The following is a 17,903-nucleotide window of genomic DNA, read 5'->3' on the forward strand; positions in this document are numbered from 1 at the left end:
TTCTTGCCTTCTGCTAGGGCACAGGGATTCAATGGGAGGTAGATCTATGCCCTAGGGATGGTATATAATTGGGCCCCAGTGATACTGCTATGCATGCTAGTTTTGACACAACAGCAAAAGAAATATGAGAGTTCCCATTTGCCATACTCTAAGTGGAAGGCCTTGTACTAAGTATCTAGATACACAATTTTACTTATACCTTACAGCAAATATAGGGTAGGGTAATAAGATAATAGACTGGTTGTCTCCACAAAGATACTTTGGTTTAGAAAAAGTAAGAAACTTGCCTAAGTTCCCACAACTAGAAAGTTTCACAGCTAGGAAACTTGAATTCAGGTCTATTTGTCTGCAAAGCTGACTGTTCAACTAGTTTGCTGAACTGGGAATGAAAAGTCCACTCAGGATTCCTTTGTGGATTTCAGTGGGTGGCTTCATTCAAGTCCTTTGCCAGGAGCATGGCCCAAGTGCTTCTGTCACTATAGCTGAGATTGGAAACAGACAAAGGATGTAAAGGTTGCTTTCATTCACCCCCAAAAGTGGCACCTTTTCCAATTCAACCAACATTTGTTGAAGGAGTGACTTCCAAGTGCTAGGTGCCTGTGAGGTGGCATGCCTACCAGGTGAAACAGCAAGACATGGTTTGCCCAAGGCCTTGTAGCCACTGAGGAATGAAACTTAAGTCAAAGACTCATCTGTTGATTCTCCATGCACCCAGCTGTGCCATGCTGTGGATGAGACACAAAGATTAATCACCTGCAGATCTTGCCCTTGAAGAACTTGGGGTCTAGTCGTTTAAATACAACCCCAAATCACCATGCTAGGTGGAAAATGCCCCAGATTAACTTCCCAAGTTGATGACCCCTAACTCCATTTTTCCATTTTCCTCCAGAAAGTAATAAATTACATAGTCTTTTTCTGGGTCCAGGCGGCTGGCAGTGGCAACTGGACCAGACAAGCTGCCTCAGGGTTTCACATTTGTACTCTGGGTTGCTGCTTAGGCTCCTGGGGCCCTCCGGAAAGGCTCCTAGTGGGCCTCACTCCATGCACAAGAGTGAACAGGGGGGTGTACCGTCTTAGGAGTGCTCCGGACGGAAGGAGCAGATGTGGCGAGGAGTTCGCCAAGAGACAGGCCTCTGAAGGACTTAAGAGGCCTGCAGGCGCGGTAGAGGCTAGGAGAAGGCCTGAGCAGGGACAAGCTGAGCGGGTAAACGCTGAAGAGAGAGTCCTCCCGAGACAGGTTCTGGAGACACTTCTAAGGGCCCAGAACTGGGCTTGGGTCAGATTCATGGTTGAAGAAAGAGGTCATGAGAGGAAGGCCCGATGAGGGCGAGTATCAGACTCCGAAGACTCATTGGAGAAAGGGTCTTTGAGGACGAGGTGGGGAAGGCTGAGGGCTCGGTGAAACTCGGGCAGGATTTGGGCCTGCGCAGCACCGGGTTCGCAGGCGCGCGGGACGAGTGCAAGGCATCTCGGAGGAAAAGCCAATAGTCGGCAGCGAGCCCAGAGCGCGCCAACGGCCTGGGCGCCGCGGAAAGCCACGCCCCCTCCGCCACGCCCGCTTCCTCATTGGCCCTCCCACTTCCTTCTCGGATTGGCTACCACTAGGTCAAATAAGAGGAGTCGGAGCTCTACTTCCGGTCTCGGCAAGGCCACCCCCTGGAAAAGCCGGAAGAACACATTCGCGCGAGCTTCCAAAATCCAGGGCATCTTTGCAGTGAATGCCCGGAGGCTCTGGAGGCTGCAGAGGGATACGTGAGGAAGAAGGGAGGGGACCTGCCCCTCAGGAAAGCAGGAGGAAATAGAGGGAGAGGGGAGAGAGGCCTTGGTGACTGTGGGCGAAGCCCTAAGCGGCATGGTCATTGTGTAAACGGGGGTCTTTGCCGTTCGGGTGATTTGGGTCTGAGCCGGCGGGGCTGTGGTGGAGCGGAGCCCGAAATGGTGGCCCGGTCCCTTCTGCTTGGTAGCATGACGCATCGTACTCTATCCTCGAGCCCGGCCCTCTGGGCCTCCATCCCATGTCCACGCTCTGAACTGCGCCTGGATCTGGTTTTAGCTTCGGGACAGTCCTTCCGGTGAGTGGCTGACCTGGGAGGCTCCTCCCCTGGGACCCTGGTTCCTGACTGCCTTTTACAGCCCACCAAAGATGCAAAGGAATGTTGGGGGTGATGGATGGGATAGTATCTCTCAGGATATTAAGGAAATAAGCACTGGTGGCGAGCCTGTTGCCGCCTTTCAAAGTAGGGGTAGTAAGTCTGCAATATTGTTAGGATCATGCAATAAAACCAAAGGTGCTACTTTTACTTTGCAACTGTTAAGTCAGTTTTATAAATGGGGCATTTGGGAATAGGAGAGACTCCCAGAGTGTGTGGGAAGGGAAACTGAGTGTTAGGGTTGCCTGCACTGGGAATTCAGGTGGAAGGAGCAAAGCCCTGCACACTGGAGTGGCGTGCTGGCGGATCAAGTGTGGACACTGACTCAAACTGAGGAGCTGCTATACTGCACTGTGTACCGAGGGGACAAGGGCTGGATTGGCAAACCCACACCTGAGGAACTGGAGACAGTGCACAAGTACTTCCAGCTAGATGTCAGCCTGGCTCAACTGTACAGCCATTGGAGTTCCGTGGACTCCCATTTCCAAAAGATGGCTCAGAAATTCCAAGGTGAGTACAGGCCTGGGGCAAGGGTTGGGGTTCAGGTACATTAGTTAAGTACCTGAGAATGTTTTAAATTCTATCTGTAAAATGGTGGTAGTATCTACTTCATAGGATTTGATGAGGATTAAAGGACCTAATATATGTAAAGTACTTAGGATTGTACCGGACACGTTGTAATTATTATTACTATTATTATTATCCTGCTGATCACCATAGTGAAGTGACAAGAATATGGAGCCTAATCCTGGCCATGGGACTTGGGGCAGGTGATTTCATTCATTCTGCTATGTGACTAAAATGTAGCAAGAACAAATTGGATCCAAATTCCTCCCCACACGGTGCTTATACTGTGGCTTCTATATCAGTAACCTGGCCTTCACAAGATGCTATTAGGAATGAGAAGTCTGGTGGTGTTTTCTCTAACAGTGCTGCCCGTCGTTATCCTGGGTTTTCCCTGATCTGATCTGAGGGTGGGAGGAAGCCACTACCTACAGCAGATGCTTCTCCTGCCCCTTGCCTTTCTGGTCTCCAGGTGTGCGATTGCTGAGACTTGACCCCATCGAATGCCTTTTCTCATTTATCTGTTCTTCCAACAACAACATTACCCGCATCACTGGCATGGTGGAGCGGCTGTGCCAGGCTTTTGGACCTCGGCTCATTCAGCTTGATGATGTCACCTACCATGGCTTCCCCACCCTGCAAGCCCTGGCTGGTGAGTAGGTGGATCCCCTTCCCCCAAGCCCTCTATACAGCTTTTGAACAAGGATATCTGTTCAGTTTTCTGTGGTCACCATCTCTCATCTAAAAGTTTCCTCCTTCCCAAACACTTTCCCCATCTAGAACCACCCTGCCTGGTCTGTTGAGACCCAGCTGTACCTCCTTAAAATGTGAGCGCCTCCTGTAATCCCAGAAGCTCAGGAAGCTGAGACAGGAGGATCTTGCATTCAAAGCCAGCCTCAGCAAAAGCAAAGCACTAAGCAACTCAGTGAGACCCTGTTTCTAAATAAAATACAAAATAGGGTTGGGGATGTGGCTCAGTGGTCGACTGCCCCTGAGTTTAATCCCTGGTACCAAATTAAAAAAAAAAAAAAAATGCCAGCACCTTACTAGTCTGTGCCTTTTGTTCTGTTTTGTTTTTGTGGTACTAGGAATTGAACCTCAAGCCTCGAGGTAGGGCCTCGAGCTTTCTAGGCAAGTTCGCTACCATATAGCTGCAGCCCCGGTCTAGTGTGTGTTTTTTGCCAATAGTTTTGATGCCTCATCAGAGAAATATCTGTATGCAGTGTTCAGTAGTTTGGAGTTAAGAGCACACATTCTGGAGACAGATTCACTGGGGCTGAATCCCTGCCCTGTCACTTGGGCAAATTATTTAGCATTTCTGTGCTTCAGTGTCTACATCTGTGAAATGGGATAATTATAGTCATTATGAGAATTGAATAAAAGAATACACATCCTGCACTCAGCAGTGTTTGGCACACAGGAAGTATATGGAAAACTCAAGCTGCTATCACTGCAGTAAACCCAACAGTTTTGCACTCAGGAACACAGGTTATCTTCACAGCAGCCCTTTGAGGCAAGTGTTTTACAGAAGCAAGTGTATCAGTTGGTAGGTGTGAGAACTAAGCTAGGGGAAGTGCTTGGGGACTGCATAGCAGGAAGAACCTGCCTCAGAAGAAAAACAGAATTGTTTTGGTGCTTAGAAACCTGGTCTTGAGTCTCAGCTCTTAGTTTAGTAGTCATGACCTAAAGGAAGGAATTTATTCACCACTCCAGTCTTCTCTTGTTTATAGCATGGAAATAAGTTTCTATCAAGAAGGGGTTAGGGAGCTGGTTAATACAGCAGTCATGAGACAGTGAAGAGTAATGGGGGGCTGGGGATGTGGCTCAAGTGGTAGCGCGCTCGCCTGGCATGCATGTGGCCTGGGTTCGATCCTCAGCACCACATACAAACAAAGATGTTGTGTCCGCCGAAAACTAAAAAATAAATATTAAAAAATTCTCTCTCTCTCTCTTAAAAAAAATAAAATAAAAATAAAAAATAAAATCATAATCTTTAATAAAAAAAAAAAAAAGAGTAATGGGGACACAGGTACTGATTTCTAGACCTGGGTATAAGATACCATCTATATCATGGCTGCTGCTGCTTTTTTTTTTTTTTTTTTTTTTTTTTTTTTTGGTGGAATTGGGGATTGAATTCAGGGCCTTATAGCCTTGCACATGCTAGGCCAGCACTGAACCACTGAGCTATATCCCCAGGCCTCTTTCTTTCTTTCTTTCTTTCTTTTTTAATATTTATTTTTTAGTTTTCGGCAGACATAACATCTTTGTTTGTATGTGGTGCTGAGGATCGAACCCGGGCTGCACGCATGCCAGGCAAGCGTGCTGCCACTTGAGCCACATCCCCAGCCCCTCTTTCTTTCTTTTTTAATTGTGTTTTGAGACAGTGTCTCACCTAGTTGTGTAGCCGGCCTTGAACTTAGAATCCTCCTGTGTCAACCTCCTAATAGCTGGGATTATAAGCAAACTATGTCCTTTCTTGATCAAATTACTTTGCCTCTTTTAAGCCCTCCTTTTCTCCATCTGGGAAATGGGGAAACAACAGTGCTGTCATTGGGGTCCTTGAAAGCATGATGATAATGTACCTAAGGCACTTAGCCCTTGCATGATACCAGAACTTGATAATAGAAGCAGTTGCAGTTATTACTATAATATTTTTAGGTCATAACTGTAAACACTCTTGGGAAAAGTTAAGAAACTCAAAATAGAGGGAGGGGGGATGGTAGAGGATAGGAAAGGTAGCAGAATACAATAGTTACTAATAGGGCATTATGTAAAAATGTGGATGTGTAACCGATGTGATTCTGCAATCTGTATTTGGGGTAAAATTGGGAGTTCATAACCAACTTGAATCTAATGTATGAAATATGATATGTCAAGAGCTTTATAATGTTTTGAACAACCAATAAAAAAAATTAAAAAAATAAAAAAAGAAACTCAAAATAGGGAGCTCTTCCGAGGCAACGCATCCATCTCTCTCTAGAGCCCAGTATGTAATAGATGCTCAGAAAACACTTGTAGAGGGGAGAACCCATGCTTTCCTTTGCTTGGCACGTACTTTTATCTACTGTCTCCTAGAGGGCAGTGAGGAGAGAGGGATACTTTAGGAAAAGCATTCCCTTGGGATAAAGAGCTCATATACTATCCCTTCTTTGCATAAGAAGGACTCCAAGATGCCTAATCCTTGCTCTTCTCCCCACTCCCCACAGGTATGGAGGTGGAAGCTCGCCTCAGGAAGTTGGGTCTGGGGTACCGTGCCCAATATGTGAGTGCCAGTGCCCGAGCCATCCTGGAAGAACAGGGTGGTCTGGCCTGGCTGCAGCAGCTTCGAGAAGCCCCCTATGAGGAGGCACACAAGGCCCTCTGCACCCTGCCTGGGGTGGGCACCAAGGTGAGGCGCCCAAAGAAGGTAGCAGCCCTCCCATCCACTCACACTGAGAGGAGGGAGTCAGACACAGGGCAGGTCTGAGAGGTGGGTGGAGGTGGGTGGAGGCCTGGCTTTTGGAGGCAGGGCCCGAAAGAAAAAGGATAAAAGCAAATGTTTTTATTAGAAAAATCAGGGTGCCAGGAGAGTATGAAAGACTTTACCCTTTAAATGCCTTCATAGAAAGGCTGTGTGTGTCAGTGCATGTGTATGTTGCTCTGTGTATACAGAAATTTCCAGAAGGAATGGTAGGGAAGTTTATAGTGGTCTTTAAGTGGGTATGGTAATATCTTCTCCCTAGATTATGGTGAGAATGTGGGCCACAGAAGTGATTATTCAGTAGCACTTTTAGAAAAATCAATACATACCGATTGAGAATACAGAACAATAGTGACCTCAGAGTACAGGAGGAAGCAGTTGGCTTTAGGAATAGATGGAGGACAGTGGCTGGATCCTACCATTCCTCCACAGTGGCACATTCTTTGTCAAAGGTGGCTGACTGCATCTGCCTCATGGCCCTAGAAAAACCTCAGGCTGTGCCCGTGGACGTCCATGTGTGGCAGATAGCCCAACGTGACTACAGCTGGCATCCTACCACATCCCGGGCCAAGGGCCCCAGCCCTCAGGCTAACAAGGAACTGGGTGAGGAGAGAGTGGGACATTGGGGCGTTGGGCTGAGATGTTAGAAATTTATCTCTTAATCACCTCTTCCTCAATCCCCGCCTCTGTGGATTGGGGGGCAGGTTGGGCCAGTTAATCTAGCCTCCTCACTTCTGATTTAGGAAACTTTTTCCGGCGCCTGTGGGGACCTTATGCTGGCTGGGCCCAAGCAGTGAGTGTACCTAGATTTCCCCTCCTCTCTAGCCCAGACCCCAAAGAACTTCTTCCCTGTCCCTGACCCTAGTGGACTCTTTCAACAGTCTGTCCCAATGGACTCTCACTTCCACCATCCCAGGTGACCCTAATGGCCTCTCCAACCAATCCAGCCCTGACCCCCATGGACTCTTCCACCTTCCTGCACTGTCACCAGCCCCTCTACTCCTAAACCAGTGTACCTTTCTGCCCACACACTCCCCCTCCCATAGGTGCTGTTCAGTGCTGACCTGCACCAACCCCACCGTTCCCAGGAGCCACCAGCAAAGCGCAAAAAGGTGTCTAAAGGACCAGAAGTCTAGGCAAGGAGCACTGGACAAAGGAATTCCCCAAAACCTTTCCCCTCCGTTCCCTGCTTCTCTCCCCACATCCTCCTTAGGCTTATGTTGGGGAGGGCTCTCTGAAACTACCTCAGGTGCCAGGCACACCCCAAATAAGCAATCAATTTGCACAACGGGACAGGGTGGGGGCCATTCTGGAGAGAGAGCTGTATGGTTTTATCTTCTTCCCTTTATTACAAGAAGGAACAATAAAATAGAAACCTTTGTATGGAAAATGCAGTGAGGAGTGAGAGGAAGGGGTGGGGAGGGCAGTGGGTAGGGTAACTCCCCAGTTCACTCAGGGAAGGGAGTAGGCTACCCCCAGCCCCTCCCACAAAAGAAACCCTGACTAGATCCAGGGCCCTAGAGCTGCGGGGGCATTGTGGGGGACAGTTCCGGGCCTGGCTCCACATAGCAATCTCGACAGCAGCAGCCGGCTGACGGCCCTGTGTGGGAGGACAGAATACAGTTGGCAGTAGGGCACACCCTGCACTCCAGCTGGGCGTCTCTTCGTGGCCCACCCACACCCTTCCAAGCATCCCTGCTCCTCACCCCCAGCCGTTGGCGTCAGCAGCTCCCCGTGGCTCGCCGTCTGTCCCTGACCCTCCTGGCTGGTGCCCAACTGTAGCTTCCTCATGTGCCGCACCACAGCCGTGGCATTGAAAGCTTGCTGTGGAGAAAGGGAAGAAGGGACTTCTGAGAAGGTGGGAGCTTATAGTCAGGGCCTGGCAGTAGAATTCTTTCAATGGTATTTTTTATTTGTTTGTTCTTCATTCAGGGGTTATTTAGTGACACTTATAAGTCCCCCCAACCCCAAAACAAGGCTTTTTTTTTTTTTTTTAAACCATACTGTTAAACCATAATGGAAAATGAATCCAAGGGTGCTCTACCACTGACCTAGAACCTCAGCCCTTTCAGCCCTTTTTTAAACTTTATTTTGAGGCAGTTTCTCACTAAGTTACCCAGGTTGGTCTCCAACTTGCAATCCCCATCTCCTAGGGCACCAGGGTTACAGGTATGTGCCACCGTGCTCAGCCTCTACAAAGCTTTGTGAAATTCTGTTCAATTATGTGTGCACATATATATATATATAGAATGTATACATAAACATTCTTTGTTTATGTGTATACATATAAATAAAACTATTCATATTCATACGTAATAGCAAACACTACACAGCATGTGTGTCAGGCACTGTTTCAAGTATTTTGCATAGTGACTCATTTAATCTTTCCAAAATTCTCAGGTGAGCACTTTTAATATCACAAATTTCATAGGTGGAAACTAAGGTATAGAAAGGTCAAGAAACTTAACCTCTGTGGTTTTTTTGTTGTTGTTGTTGTTTTTCTGTTTTGTTTCAATATTGGCCTTGCACACGTCAGACAAGCACTCTACCACTGAGTTACACACCTTGGCCCTCTTATTTTGAGACAGGGTCTCTCTAAATTGCCCAGGCTGGCCCTGAATTTACAGTCCTCCTGCCTCACCTTCCCGAGTAGCTGGTATTATAGATGTGCATCACCACTCCTGGCTATGTATGTAATTTTCTTTTCATCATATCCCCCTAGATTCTCCTATATACCCCTCAAAAAACATGTTGAAAACTAAAAGCATTCCCCCCAAAACACATCCTGCTCCTGGGATCACAGTTATGATAATTTCCAGGCTAATCTGTCCCCAACCAGAAAGTTAGGACAGCCCTTGACATCTCAACTCACACCCTCAGAATCCATTCCACTATCACTTCTTGTTGATCCTACCTCCTAAATGATTGTTGTTCTCAGCTACTATTCTCTATTCCTATTACTGCCGCCCAAGGTCAAGTCCTTCCCATCTCCTGCCTGCATCTCTGCCACAGCCTCCTACTTGTCTCCCAATCTTCACTCTTTGCTGTTTTTTTGTACTTGAAAGCTCTTTCTAAATGGCCATTTTTTTTACTTGAAATCCTTCTGGGGCTCCTCAGCACCCTCAATGTCAAGTTGGTGCTCTACTATGGTATTTGAGGTCCTGAGTTGTGCGGCCCTTACTGACTTCTCTAGCCTTCCCTCTTGCCAGTCAGTCTCCTCTGCCCCTCCAGTGTAACCAGGATTATCATGTGCATTTCTGGGTGGCCAGCTCCACTCTCTTGCTTCTGGAACTTTGCACCCCTCTTCTCTGTGCCTTGGACATTATTCCATGTGTCTAATTGCTACTCAACTGACAGATTCTTCAGGCCATTACCACCTTTATGACCCTTCTTGGAACTCATAAGCTGCATCAAATGCCTTCTAAGTTTACTATTTTCCCTCTAGACTTGGAGATCAGGGACTCTCTCAAATTGAGTGTCAGAAGTACTTATTTAATAAAGAGTGAGGTCTTTCAGAAAGCAGCCCTGTGGTTACTGCATGTCTGACTTGGCAATGTGCAAACAGCCTGGGCAAGGGTGGGGAGGAGTCCTGGGGAGGCTGGGACCCCGGACTAGAGCTATGGACTCACCTTCCATTTGCTCTTAGCAAAGTTCTTCTTGATCTGCTCGCTCACCGACTGGTGGATGTTCTTATCTAGAGCCGTATCTCCTGCAATCCTAGGATGGGTATATGTGGAGGGTTGCCAGTAAGGGTAGAAGCAGGCCTGGGGGGCCAGGCCTCACCCCACCCCCAGTCTGTGGAGACTTTCCTCACCATGGGTGCTGCAAGGCCTGTTCACAGGTGAACCTCTTCTCTGGATCCTTCTCCATCAAGTGCCGGATGAAATCTTTGGCTGAACCCCCAAGACAAAAGCAAAGACATACCGCATGGCAGTGCCTGTGGACACCCCCAGGACAGCACTCCCTGACATCTGGTCTGACCGCAAAGCAAGACATAGGGGCCAGATCTGTCCATGCACCACCCCACTTCACTCCAGCCTCCCAGCTCTCTCCATTCTCTCTCAAAAACATGTTCTGGAGAAGACACCCTTCAGTATATTCACAGTATGTGTGAACAACTGGAGATGCCTTCATTGGCTTGCTTTTAATAGAGGGCACAAAAAGAGGGATGAAAATGATTATGGTGGTGTCTTAGGCATTAGGAAGTCAGTAGGGGAGGTATTTTCAAAAATACTATGTTTGAAGACTGAATAAATGCCTACAAGTTTCTCAGACTAGGAGCCAAGCAGAGGGAAACCCCTGAGGTGGGGGTTCTGACCTCAGACAACTTATTCTGGGACTGGGGAACCTGACTAGGGAGACCCCCCCCCCCCCCAGAGCAGATGAGGAAGGCACCAGAGGCAGGGCCCAGCGAAAGAAGGCAAAATCCAAAATACCAGAGTCAGAGATGTCATCCCAGTAAGGAGAGTCAAATTCATACTCGGCCTTCAAAATCTGTTCAAAGAGTTTGGCATCATTCTCGTCATAGAAGGGGGGATAACCGCAGAGCCTGGGCAGGAAGAAACTCATCCTGATTTCCACTCTCAGTGTGCCCAGTGGCTCTGGGACAGCTTTGGGGCAGTCCCAAACATCAAGCAGGACTCATGGAAAAGAGTTACCCCTTTGTAAAATCTGCCCCTCCCTGCCTTGCTCGCTCCTATCTAGCTACACTGGTCTTTTTTGTTTTTTGATCAATTTTGCCATCTTCAGGGCCTTTGTACTTGCTGTTCCCTCTTCCCAAACCTTACCCCACATCTCACTTCATTCAAGAGGCCACTCAGATGTCACCTCCACAGAAAGTGCCCTTCCCTGACTTTATCTGAAATGGTAGCAATCCCCATTTCTCCTGTTTTTTGTTTATTCATTTTTGCCATCTAATGTTATTGTATAGATTTATTTACTTGTTGATTTTCTGTCTCCCCTACTACAATATCAGCTCCCCAAGGGCCAGCACTTGGTCTGGTTTGTTCTCTGCTAAGTGCTCATGCTTGGCGCAGTTCCTGAAACATAGTATCTATTGAATGAAGTGATATTAGTAATTAATAGGTAGATTAACTATGGATGGAGGGAAGGAAGGAATAACAGGGTGGAATAGTAAAGCAGGGGAAAGGTCAGCTCTGGAGCTACACCCTACTTGGCCACACCCCCACTTACAGGATGTAGGCAATGACCCCAATGGACCAGCAGTCCACGGCCTTGCTGTAGGGCTTCTGGGCCAGCACCTCAGGGGCTGTGGAGAAAATGGGACATGGCAGTGACAAATTTCTGCCCTGCAGCTTCTGGTTCCTCCCGCATCCACAGACCCAGCCCAGGGCCCTCCGCACCCACGTATCCTGGTGTCCCACAGGCTGTGGAGAGCACACTGCCTGGGTCCTCCATCTTGGAGAGGCCAAAGTCGGAGATCATGATCTTGGAGTCTTCATCCAGGCTGTAGTACAGCAGATTCTCTGGCTTGAAGGGCAGGCAGGAGGGGGAAGGAGCAGTCAGATGGCCAGAGGCTGGCAGAACCGTCCCAAGCACCCCTTGAGAAGCAATGGGATCCTCATCCCCCACAAAAGCCACTGTGGCTACCATCTTGGCTGGAAATGCAAGGAAGTTCTTAGGAAGGCCAAAAGTTCCAGAAAGGACAAGGGCCCCAGGGGTATGGGAAGGAATTTTTATGTAAACCTCAGGTGTGTATTGCAAAGCCCTAAAAAAGTTCTGGCAGTTACTGTATGCCAGGCCCTGGAGTACTTGGTGGATTTGCACCTTCCCACCTTCTCTTCCAGGTCAGTCTGAACAAACCCATTTTACAGATGAGGAAACTGATGCCTCAAGAGGTAAAGTGACTTGCCTAAGAGCCCAGTTATGGAGTAGCACAGCCAGAATGAGATGTACTACAAAACATGCACCCCATCATTGTCTCTGAGGAGTAGGATTCCAGTTCACTTTTGTGTGGCTTTGAGTGTCTGAACTTTAATGGGGAGAAGCACTTTGGGGGTCACAAGGTCTAGTCTGCAGATAGGAAGCTGAGGCTCAGTGAGGAGGTGAGAGCAGCCCAAGGGCGGACATTGAGGGGTTTCCAAAGGCCCTGCCCCCATGTCCCCTGCTCACTGTTCCCCAGCTCACACCCACCTTGAGATCGCGGTGGACGATGCCCAGGTCATGCAGATACTTAACAGCGTCCAGCACCTGGAAGATGAGGCGACTGGCGTCCCGCTCCGTGTAGAAGCCTTTTTCCACAATGCGGTCAAACAGCTCCCCACCTGACACCCTGCAGTAGGGGACAGGACAGTCTGGCCAAGAAAGTGGGGACAGCAGGGAGAGAAATGTGAGCAGAGCAGGGGAAGGGCCACTCACAGCTGCATGATGAGGTAGAGGTGGCCCCCACTCTCATAGATGTCGTCCAGGGCTACAATGTTGGGGTGCTTGATCCTGAGAGGAAAAAAGAGCAATTCAGAGCTGGGGACTCCCCAGTGCCAGCAGACCCAGGCAAGCCAACCAAGGATCTCCCCCATCACCACCTGGAAAAGCAGATGTACCAAGATTTATTAAAATTTCTTAGAAGGCAAGGCAGCAGTACAAATACTGGGCTTGAGCATACTATAGAACTGGGTCCAAATCCTGCATCTGTCACATGCTGTTTGGATGTCTTTTCCCTTCATAGCACTGATCAGTAGAAGACTTCTAACTAAGAATTTTCTGTGTCTACCCATTTGTCAGCCTTCCCCATCAGAGGGTCAGGTCCCACAAGTTCAGAGACTTTGTCTCAGTCTTCAGTGTTCTCTGGCCCTGGGACAGAGTTGGTGCTCAGTAATACAGATAGAATTCAATGTAACCCCACTGAGCTTGTCTCCTTGTCTATAAAATGAAGCCAGTGATAGTACTTCTCTCAAAAACCAGGTATGAAGATCATATTGAGGGGCTGGGGGGGGGTGGGTTGTGGCTCAGTGGTAGAGCACTTGCCTAGCATGCCTGAGGCACTGGGTTCAATCTCCGGCACCACATAAAAATAAACAAGTAAAATAAAGGTATTAAAAAAAAAAAAAAAGGTCTGGGGATATAATTCAGTTGGTAGAGTACTTGGCTTGCACGCACAAGGTCCTGGGTTCAATCCCCAGCACCAAAAAAAAAAAAAAAAAAAAAAAGAGAAAGAAAGAAAAGAAAAAAGAAAGAAATCTGAGGGGCTGGGGTTGTAGCTCAGTGGTAGAGTGCTTGCTTAGCATGCATGAGGCACTGGGTTCTGTCCTCAGCACCACATAAAAATAAAGTTTCACCTACAACTTAAAAATATATTTTTTTAAAAAGATCATATTGAGATAATTCAGATGACAAGCTTGGCACAGTGCCTGGCATAATGTAAACAATAAATGAACTGATAATGGTGGTTGACCTTGGGTACAGGGATTGAACTCAAGGACACTCAACCACTAAGCCACATCCCCAGCCCTTAGCTGGGTTGCTTAGCGCCTTGCCATTGCTGAGGCTGGCTTTGAACTCAAGATCCTCCTGCCTTAGCTTCTTGAGCTGCTGGGATTACAGGTGTGTGCCACCACACCTGGCTGGTAGTTGATCTTTATGATGAGGAAGACCTGGCTCTTTTAGAAACTTGCTGTGCCTTTGGGAAGGTCCCTTGCTCTCTCTGGGCCTGTTTCTCCAACCGTCACCCCTTGATAATGAGAATGATCTGTTTCTTCCCTGCCCAGGGTGGTTGGGAAGTTCAGGAAAGACATTGGAAATGGAGATTATAAGATTTACAGCGAGAGCAGGAGATTTCTTGGCATGAGCAGTTCATAGAACAGTTGGTTGTCCATTGTGACAAGAGGGGTTGGCAGACAGTTTTAAACTTGCTGAGTGACTTTAATATATTGGAGGAACTCAAGGTAGGTCCAGAGATAAAGTAATTAAGATATGTGAGTTCAAGCTGTGTTTAAGCATTGACCTTGAGACCTGACTGAACAGATTAATCCCCAACATCTCAGTCATGTCTGTCATGTTAGCTATTGTGCCAGCCATTTGAAATAAAGGGCCTCAAGTGCTCTCCATACCCTGCCCAGCAGAAGTTCTTGTTCCTGCTTTATAAATGAGCAATTTGAGGCTTGGAGGGTTGAATGAGTTGCCAAAAGTAGGGGAAGGAGGAGGGCAGGAGGGGTCGAGGCAGGGTCATCCTGGGGCAGGGACAAGCTATAGCCCACGCACTTGTGCAGGACAGCAATCTCATTCTCCATGCTGCCCTCTTTGCCCTCCAGGGCCTTCTTGGCGATGCATTTGATGGCCACCAGCTTCTGAGTCCTCTTATCTTCTGCCAGGATTACTTCTGAGAAGGCCCCCCTGCAGGGAGAGAGGATTCCAAAGGTGAGGTTCTGGAAGCCCTGCTTCCCTTCAGCCTCTCCTCCATCCGTTATGGATTGTATGTCTCTAGACCAAATACTTTTCTACCCACTGGCTCTAGAGGTGACCACATGACCTGGACCTGGCCAGTTAGAATAGTCTTTCCCTGGCATACTATTTGTGGTATAAGCCAAGTTACTGGTACTGTGAGAATGAGGTTCTCTTTCCTATATTATTTGTTTATTCATTTATTTTTTACTTATTCCTATATTATTTATTCATTCATTTGTTTTCCATCTGTTTCATAGTACTGGGGATAAAACCTAGAGCCTCACTTGCTAGGCAAGTGCTATATTGCTGAGCCACATCCCCAGCCCAAGGTGGATGGAGTGGTTGGTGGCCATCTTTACCATCTCCTGGCAAGAGCCTGTCTGGGATTGAATAGCACAGAAGAAATCAGACCTGAGAATTATAATCAAAGATAATTCCTGGTAACATGAGGATCCCTGGATACAACCAGGCCTGAAATCCCCTGAGCTTTTTTACTATGTGCATGGTTAATTCATTCATTGTTTTCTGCTAAAGCAAATTTGAGTCATAAATAATACCCTTAGAACTTTGAAGAACCATTAGCATTACTTGGGAACTTTTTGTAAATGGAGAATCTAGACCCCATCCCAGATTTCCTGAGTCAGAATTTGCATTTTAACAAAGAGTTCAAGGGATTTGTGTGTGTACCAAAGTTTAAGAAGTAGGCTCTGAGGAACAGATAAATCCATTTATACTTTAAGTTCACTGACTAAGGAAGATTTTCAAGGGTATTCTTTGCACATCTTTAGCTTTGCTGGGGAGAATAAGAAGTAATAAGTCAAAAGCATCCCTCATGGTGACATTTCAATAATCAGGGATAACTAGTGACTGCAGTAATTTCATCTTTGGTTTCAAGTCTTGACCCAGTACTAGTAACAGAGCTGTGTATGCAGTTTCCAAACCTAGGTCAGAACACCCAGCTCTTGACTAGTTGGATAAATGGCCCTTTGTTCTCCCCCACTTTCTTCTCTTCATTAGAAACTGCTTGTGCAAGAACAGTCCCTGTCCCAACCATTGCCAAACAGAAATGAAAAGTGTGGTCCATTCTGTGTCATGAAGGTTGCCATAGGCCCTAGTCTGTAGGAAGCAGGAAATGTTGATTGGCTGACCAGAGGAAGCACCATCCTGGACTCAGCCTCCCCCAGCTAGTGAGGCCCTTCCCAATTCTACCCCCAGCTCAGAAACAGCCTCCCAACCCACCCTGAGACTCACGTGCCCAGAACATCTCTGAAGTCATAAATGTCCCTAATGTCCTCTGCCTGCTTCCAGTTGGGGCTTTCCACTGCCCCCGGCATGGCCCACTGCCCCCCAGCCACAGCCAGGGCTCCTGGAAGGAGAATGAAGGAAGGAGACTCAATAGGGTTCAGCCTTCTCTGAGAATGCACTACATGCCCCATCCAGTTTTTCAACCTGCATTCATTCACTCCTTGATCCATTCATTTGACAAAATCATTCAACATTCATTCATTTACTAGTCATTTGTTCATTCAACAACGTCCATTCAGCAAATTCTTTGCCTTGAGAAATATATTTCATGGTGGCAGCAAAATTCTTTATTCAACAAAGTCATGCATTCCTTCATTTTTGTATTCATGTTCACTTCCCAGTTTCTCCCTCCCCAAATCCAAACACCCAGAGAAACCCTGATCCCTGGAAGGGCAACAGATAAAACCCAAGGACAACTTGAAGATGCATAGGGCTCTGGAGGATCCCTCCATCCCCAGAACCAGTCATGTCCCAGCTTTACCCTGGGAACTGCTGGGGTGTCTCCTCTCCCTCCTCCTTCTCCCCACCCTGGCCTCTCGGAAATCAGGTTTCCGGCAGCCTGGGCTTCCAGCAATATCTCAGCCACGTTTTTAAATAGCTCTTTCTCACTGTTACTAAGGCAACAACAGCCACAGCTGGAGCTCCCCAGGCCTCTCCCTCCTGACTCCCTAAATGGTCCCACCCAGTATGTCCCCTCCTGGCCTCATCTTACCTTGACCCAGCTTGGATCTTCCCCCCACTGAGGCCTCTGTCTCATCACTCAGGACAGGGTGAGCTCTCTTCCCATTTTTCAGATGGAGAACAGGGGAGATTGAGGAAATGGGTTGTGATGGGTCCAGAGTGGCCCAAATGACACCCAGCTGGGGCCCAAGCTAAGCTTGCTTAGGGCAGAGGCCATGGAGGAGCTGTTCTCAACTACTCTTTCCAATATGAAGCTAGACTGGTGCCCATCCCAGGACCACAGAAGGTAAGGCCAAAACAGCCTAGTATGCTATGTGGTCTCAGGGAGGATGCTTTTCTTTTCTGTTTCTTCTGTGGGACAATGAGGGGAAGGTGCCCTGACCAGAGCCCTGGTGTGAGATCCCACTTCTTGGATGGGAGGTTGTTCCTAGGGTTCTGGCCACCCTTCCCAGGGACAGAAACTTCTAAGAAAGGAGACTTCATGATAAGCTCTAGAGGCAGTCTTAAACCATCTGAAGGCAGGCACATCATAACCCTTACAGTCCACACCCTGTACTAGCCATTCCAGCCAAGCCTCCTCCACAACCCCAAACCCAAACCCCTGCCTCCCAGACCCAGCACCTGGTTATACATGTGCACAGGACACTCCCCAGACAGCCTCACACCTTAACACCTAGGCACCATCCATATATTCCTCAGACCCCTTTCACTTTTCAAAACACATCCACACACACTCCCATGTTCACATCCACCAGACATCCCCAATTCACTTATACCTCACACGGTCCAGCTCCTCACCCACACCCTAGAAGCTCCTATAGTCCAAACCCCAACAGTACCGCACAATTCAACACCACCCCCAACTCTGACTTAACTATCTTTAGAGCCAGACACCAGCACACTGTACCTGGACACCACTCTGCAGCAAAAAACGCATGGCGACATCCCACCCACGACCCATGAGGGTACCCTCACACATTAGCACGGCAACCCCATGTCTGATCCACACATCAGCATTGACATTAGGACACCTTCACGGCCCCCCCACCACATACACACATCTATAACCAGATGCCCACGCCCTTGCAAATTCAGGCCCCCGAAGAACTCCGGCTCGGGCACTGACCACCTCTCCCCACCCTACTCTGTCACCTCTGTTTTCCACGGGCCTCCTTGGCACCTGCTGGTCCTAGAACAGAGATCGGGGAGAAAGGCCCAGCCCTGTCCTTCCAGGGTGCAGCCCTCCCGGGCACCCCCTCCCATCCTTGGGCGAGGGTACCAGCTGCTGGAGGCTCCTGCTGCCCCTTCAGCGCGCAGGGGTGCAAGCGGGCAGACCCCAACCG

General features: G+C 48.2%; 2 protein-coding genes across 7 annotated transcripts in view; one reads left to right on the top strand and one right to left on the bottom strand.

Moving 5' to 3' along the window:
- The first annotated feature begins 1,608 nt into the window (after window positions 1-1,608).
- Ogg1 (8-oxoguanine DNA glycosylase) lies at window positions 1,609-9,777 on the top strand. Of its 6 annotated transcripts, none has more exons than XM_015495003.2 (7): window positions 1,609-2,072; window positions 2,413-2,660; window positions 3,187-3,366; window positions 5,921-6,102; window positions 6,627-6,777; window positions 6,918-6,967; window positions 9,532-9,777. In XM_015495003.2, exons 1-7 carry the CDS (start codon window positions 1,936-1,938, stop codon window positions 9,718-9,720), a joined length of 1,137 nt encoding a protein of 378 aa, XP_015350489.1. In that variant the 5' UTR covers window positions 1,609-1,935; the 3' UTR covers window positions 9,721-9,777. The 6 variants fall into 6 exon arrangements, 5 of the variants coding, with proteins under 5 accessions (XP_015350489.1, XP_015350488.1, XP_015350485.1 ...); XM_015495002.2 differs by lacking the exon at window positions 9,532-9,777 and adding an exon at window positions 7,186-7,712; XM_015494998.2 differs by lacking the exon at window positions 9,532-9,777 and adding an exon at window positions 7,221-7,564 and having other exon boundaries at window positions 1,612-2,072.
- Window positions 7,499-17,903, bottom strand: part of Camk1 (calcium/calmodulin dependent protein kinase I) — a 10,584-nt gene continuing 179 nt past the window's right edge. Inside the window, exons 2-12 of the mRNA XM_015494997.2 lie at window positions 15,826-15,945; window positions 14,392-14,523; window positions 12,553-12,627; window positions 12,328-12,466; window positions 11,538-11,664; window positions 11,368-11,443; window positions 10,611-10,723; window positions 9,989-10,067; window positions 9,804-9,891; window positions 7,881-7,998; window positions 7,499-7,774 (exon numbers count right to left, since the gene is read on the bottom strand). Of these exons, the coding sequence (XP_015350483.1) occupies window positions 7,692-7,774; window positions 7,881-7,998; window positions 9,804-9,891; window positions 9,989-10,067; window positions 10,611-10,723; window positions 11,368-11,443; window positions 11,538-11,664; window positions 12,328-12,466; window positions 12,553-12,627; window positions 14,392-14,523; window positions 15,826-15,908 (1,113 nt within the window). The 5' untranslated portion in view covers window positions 15,909-15,945 and the 3' untranslated portion in view covers window positions 7,499-7,691. The remainder of the gene's footprint in view (window positions 7,775-7,880; window positions 7,999-9,803; window positions 9,892-9,988; window positions 10,068-10,610; window positions 10,724-11,367; window positions 11,444-11,537; window positions 11,665-12,327; window positions 12,467-12,552; window positions 12,628-14,391; window positions 14,524-15,825; window positions 15,946-17,903) is intronic.

This window comes from Marmota marmota, unplaced genomic scaffold (assembly GCF_001458135.2).
Source record: "Marmota marmota marmota unplaced genomic scaffold, marMar, whole genome shotgun sequence".
In the NCBI taxonomy this organism is placed as follows: Eukaryota; Metazoa; Chordata; class Mammalia; order Rodentia; family Sciuridae; genus Marmota; species Marmota marmota.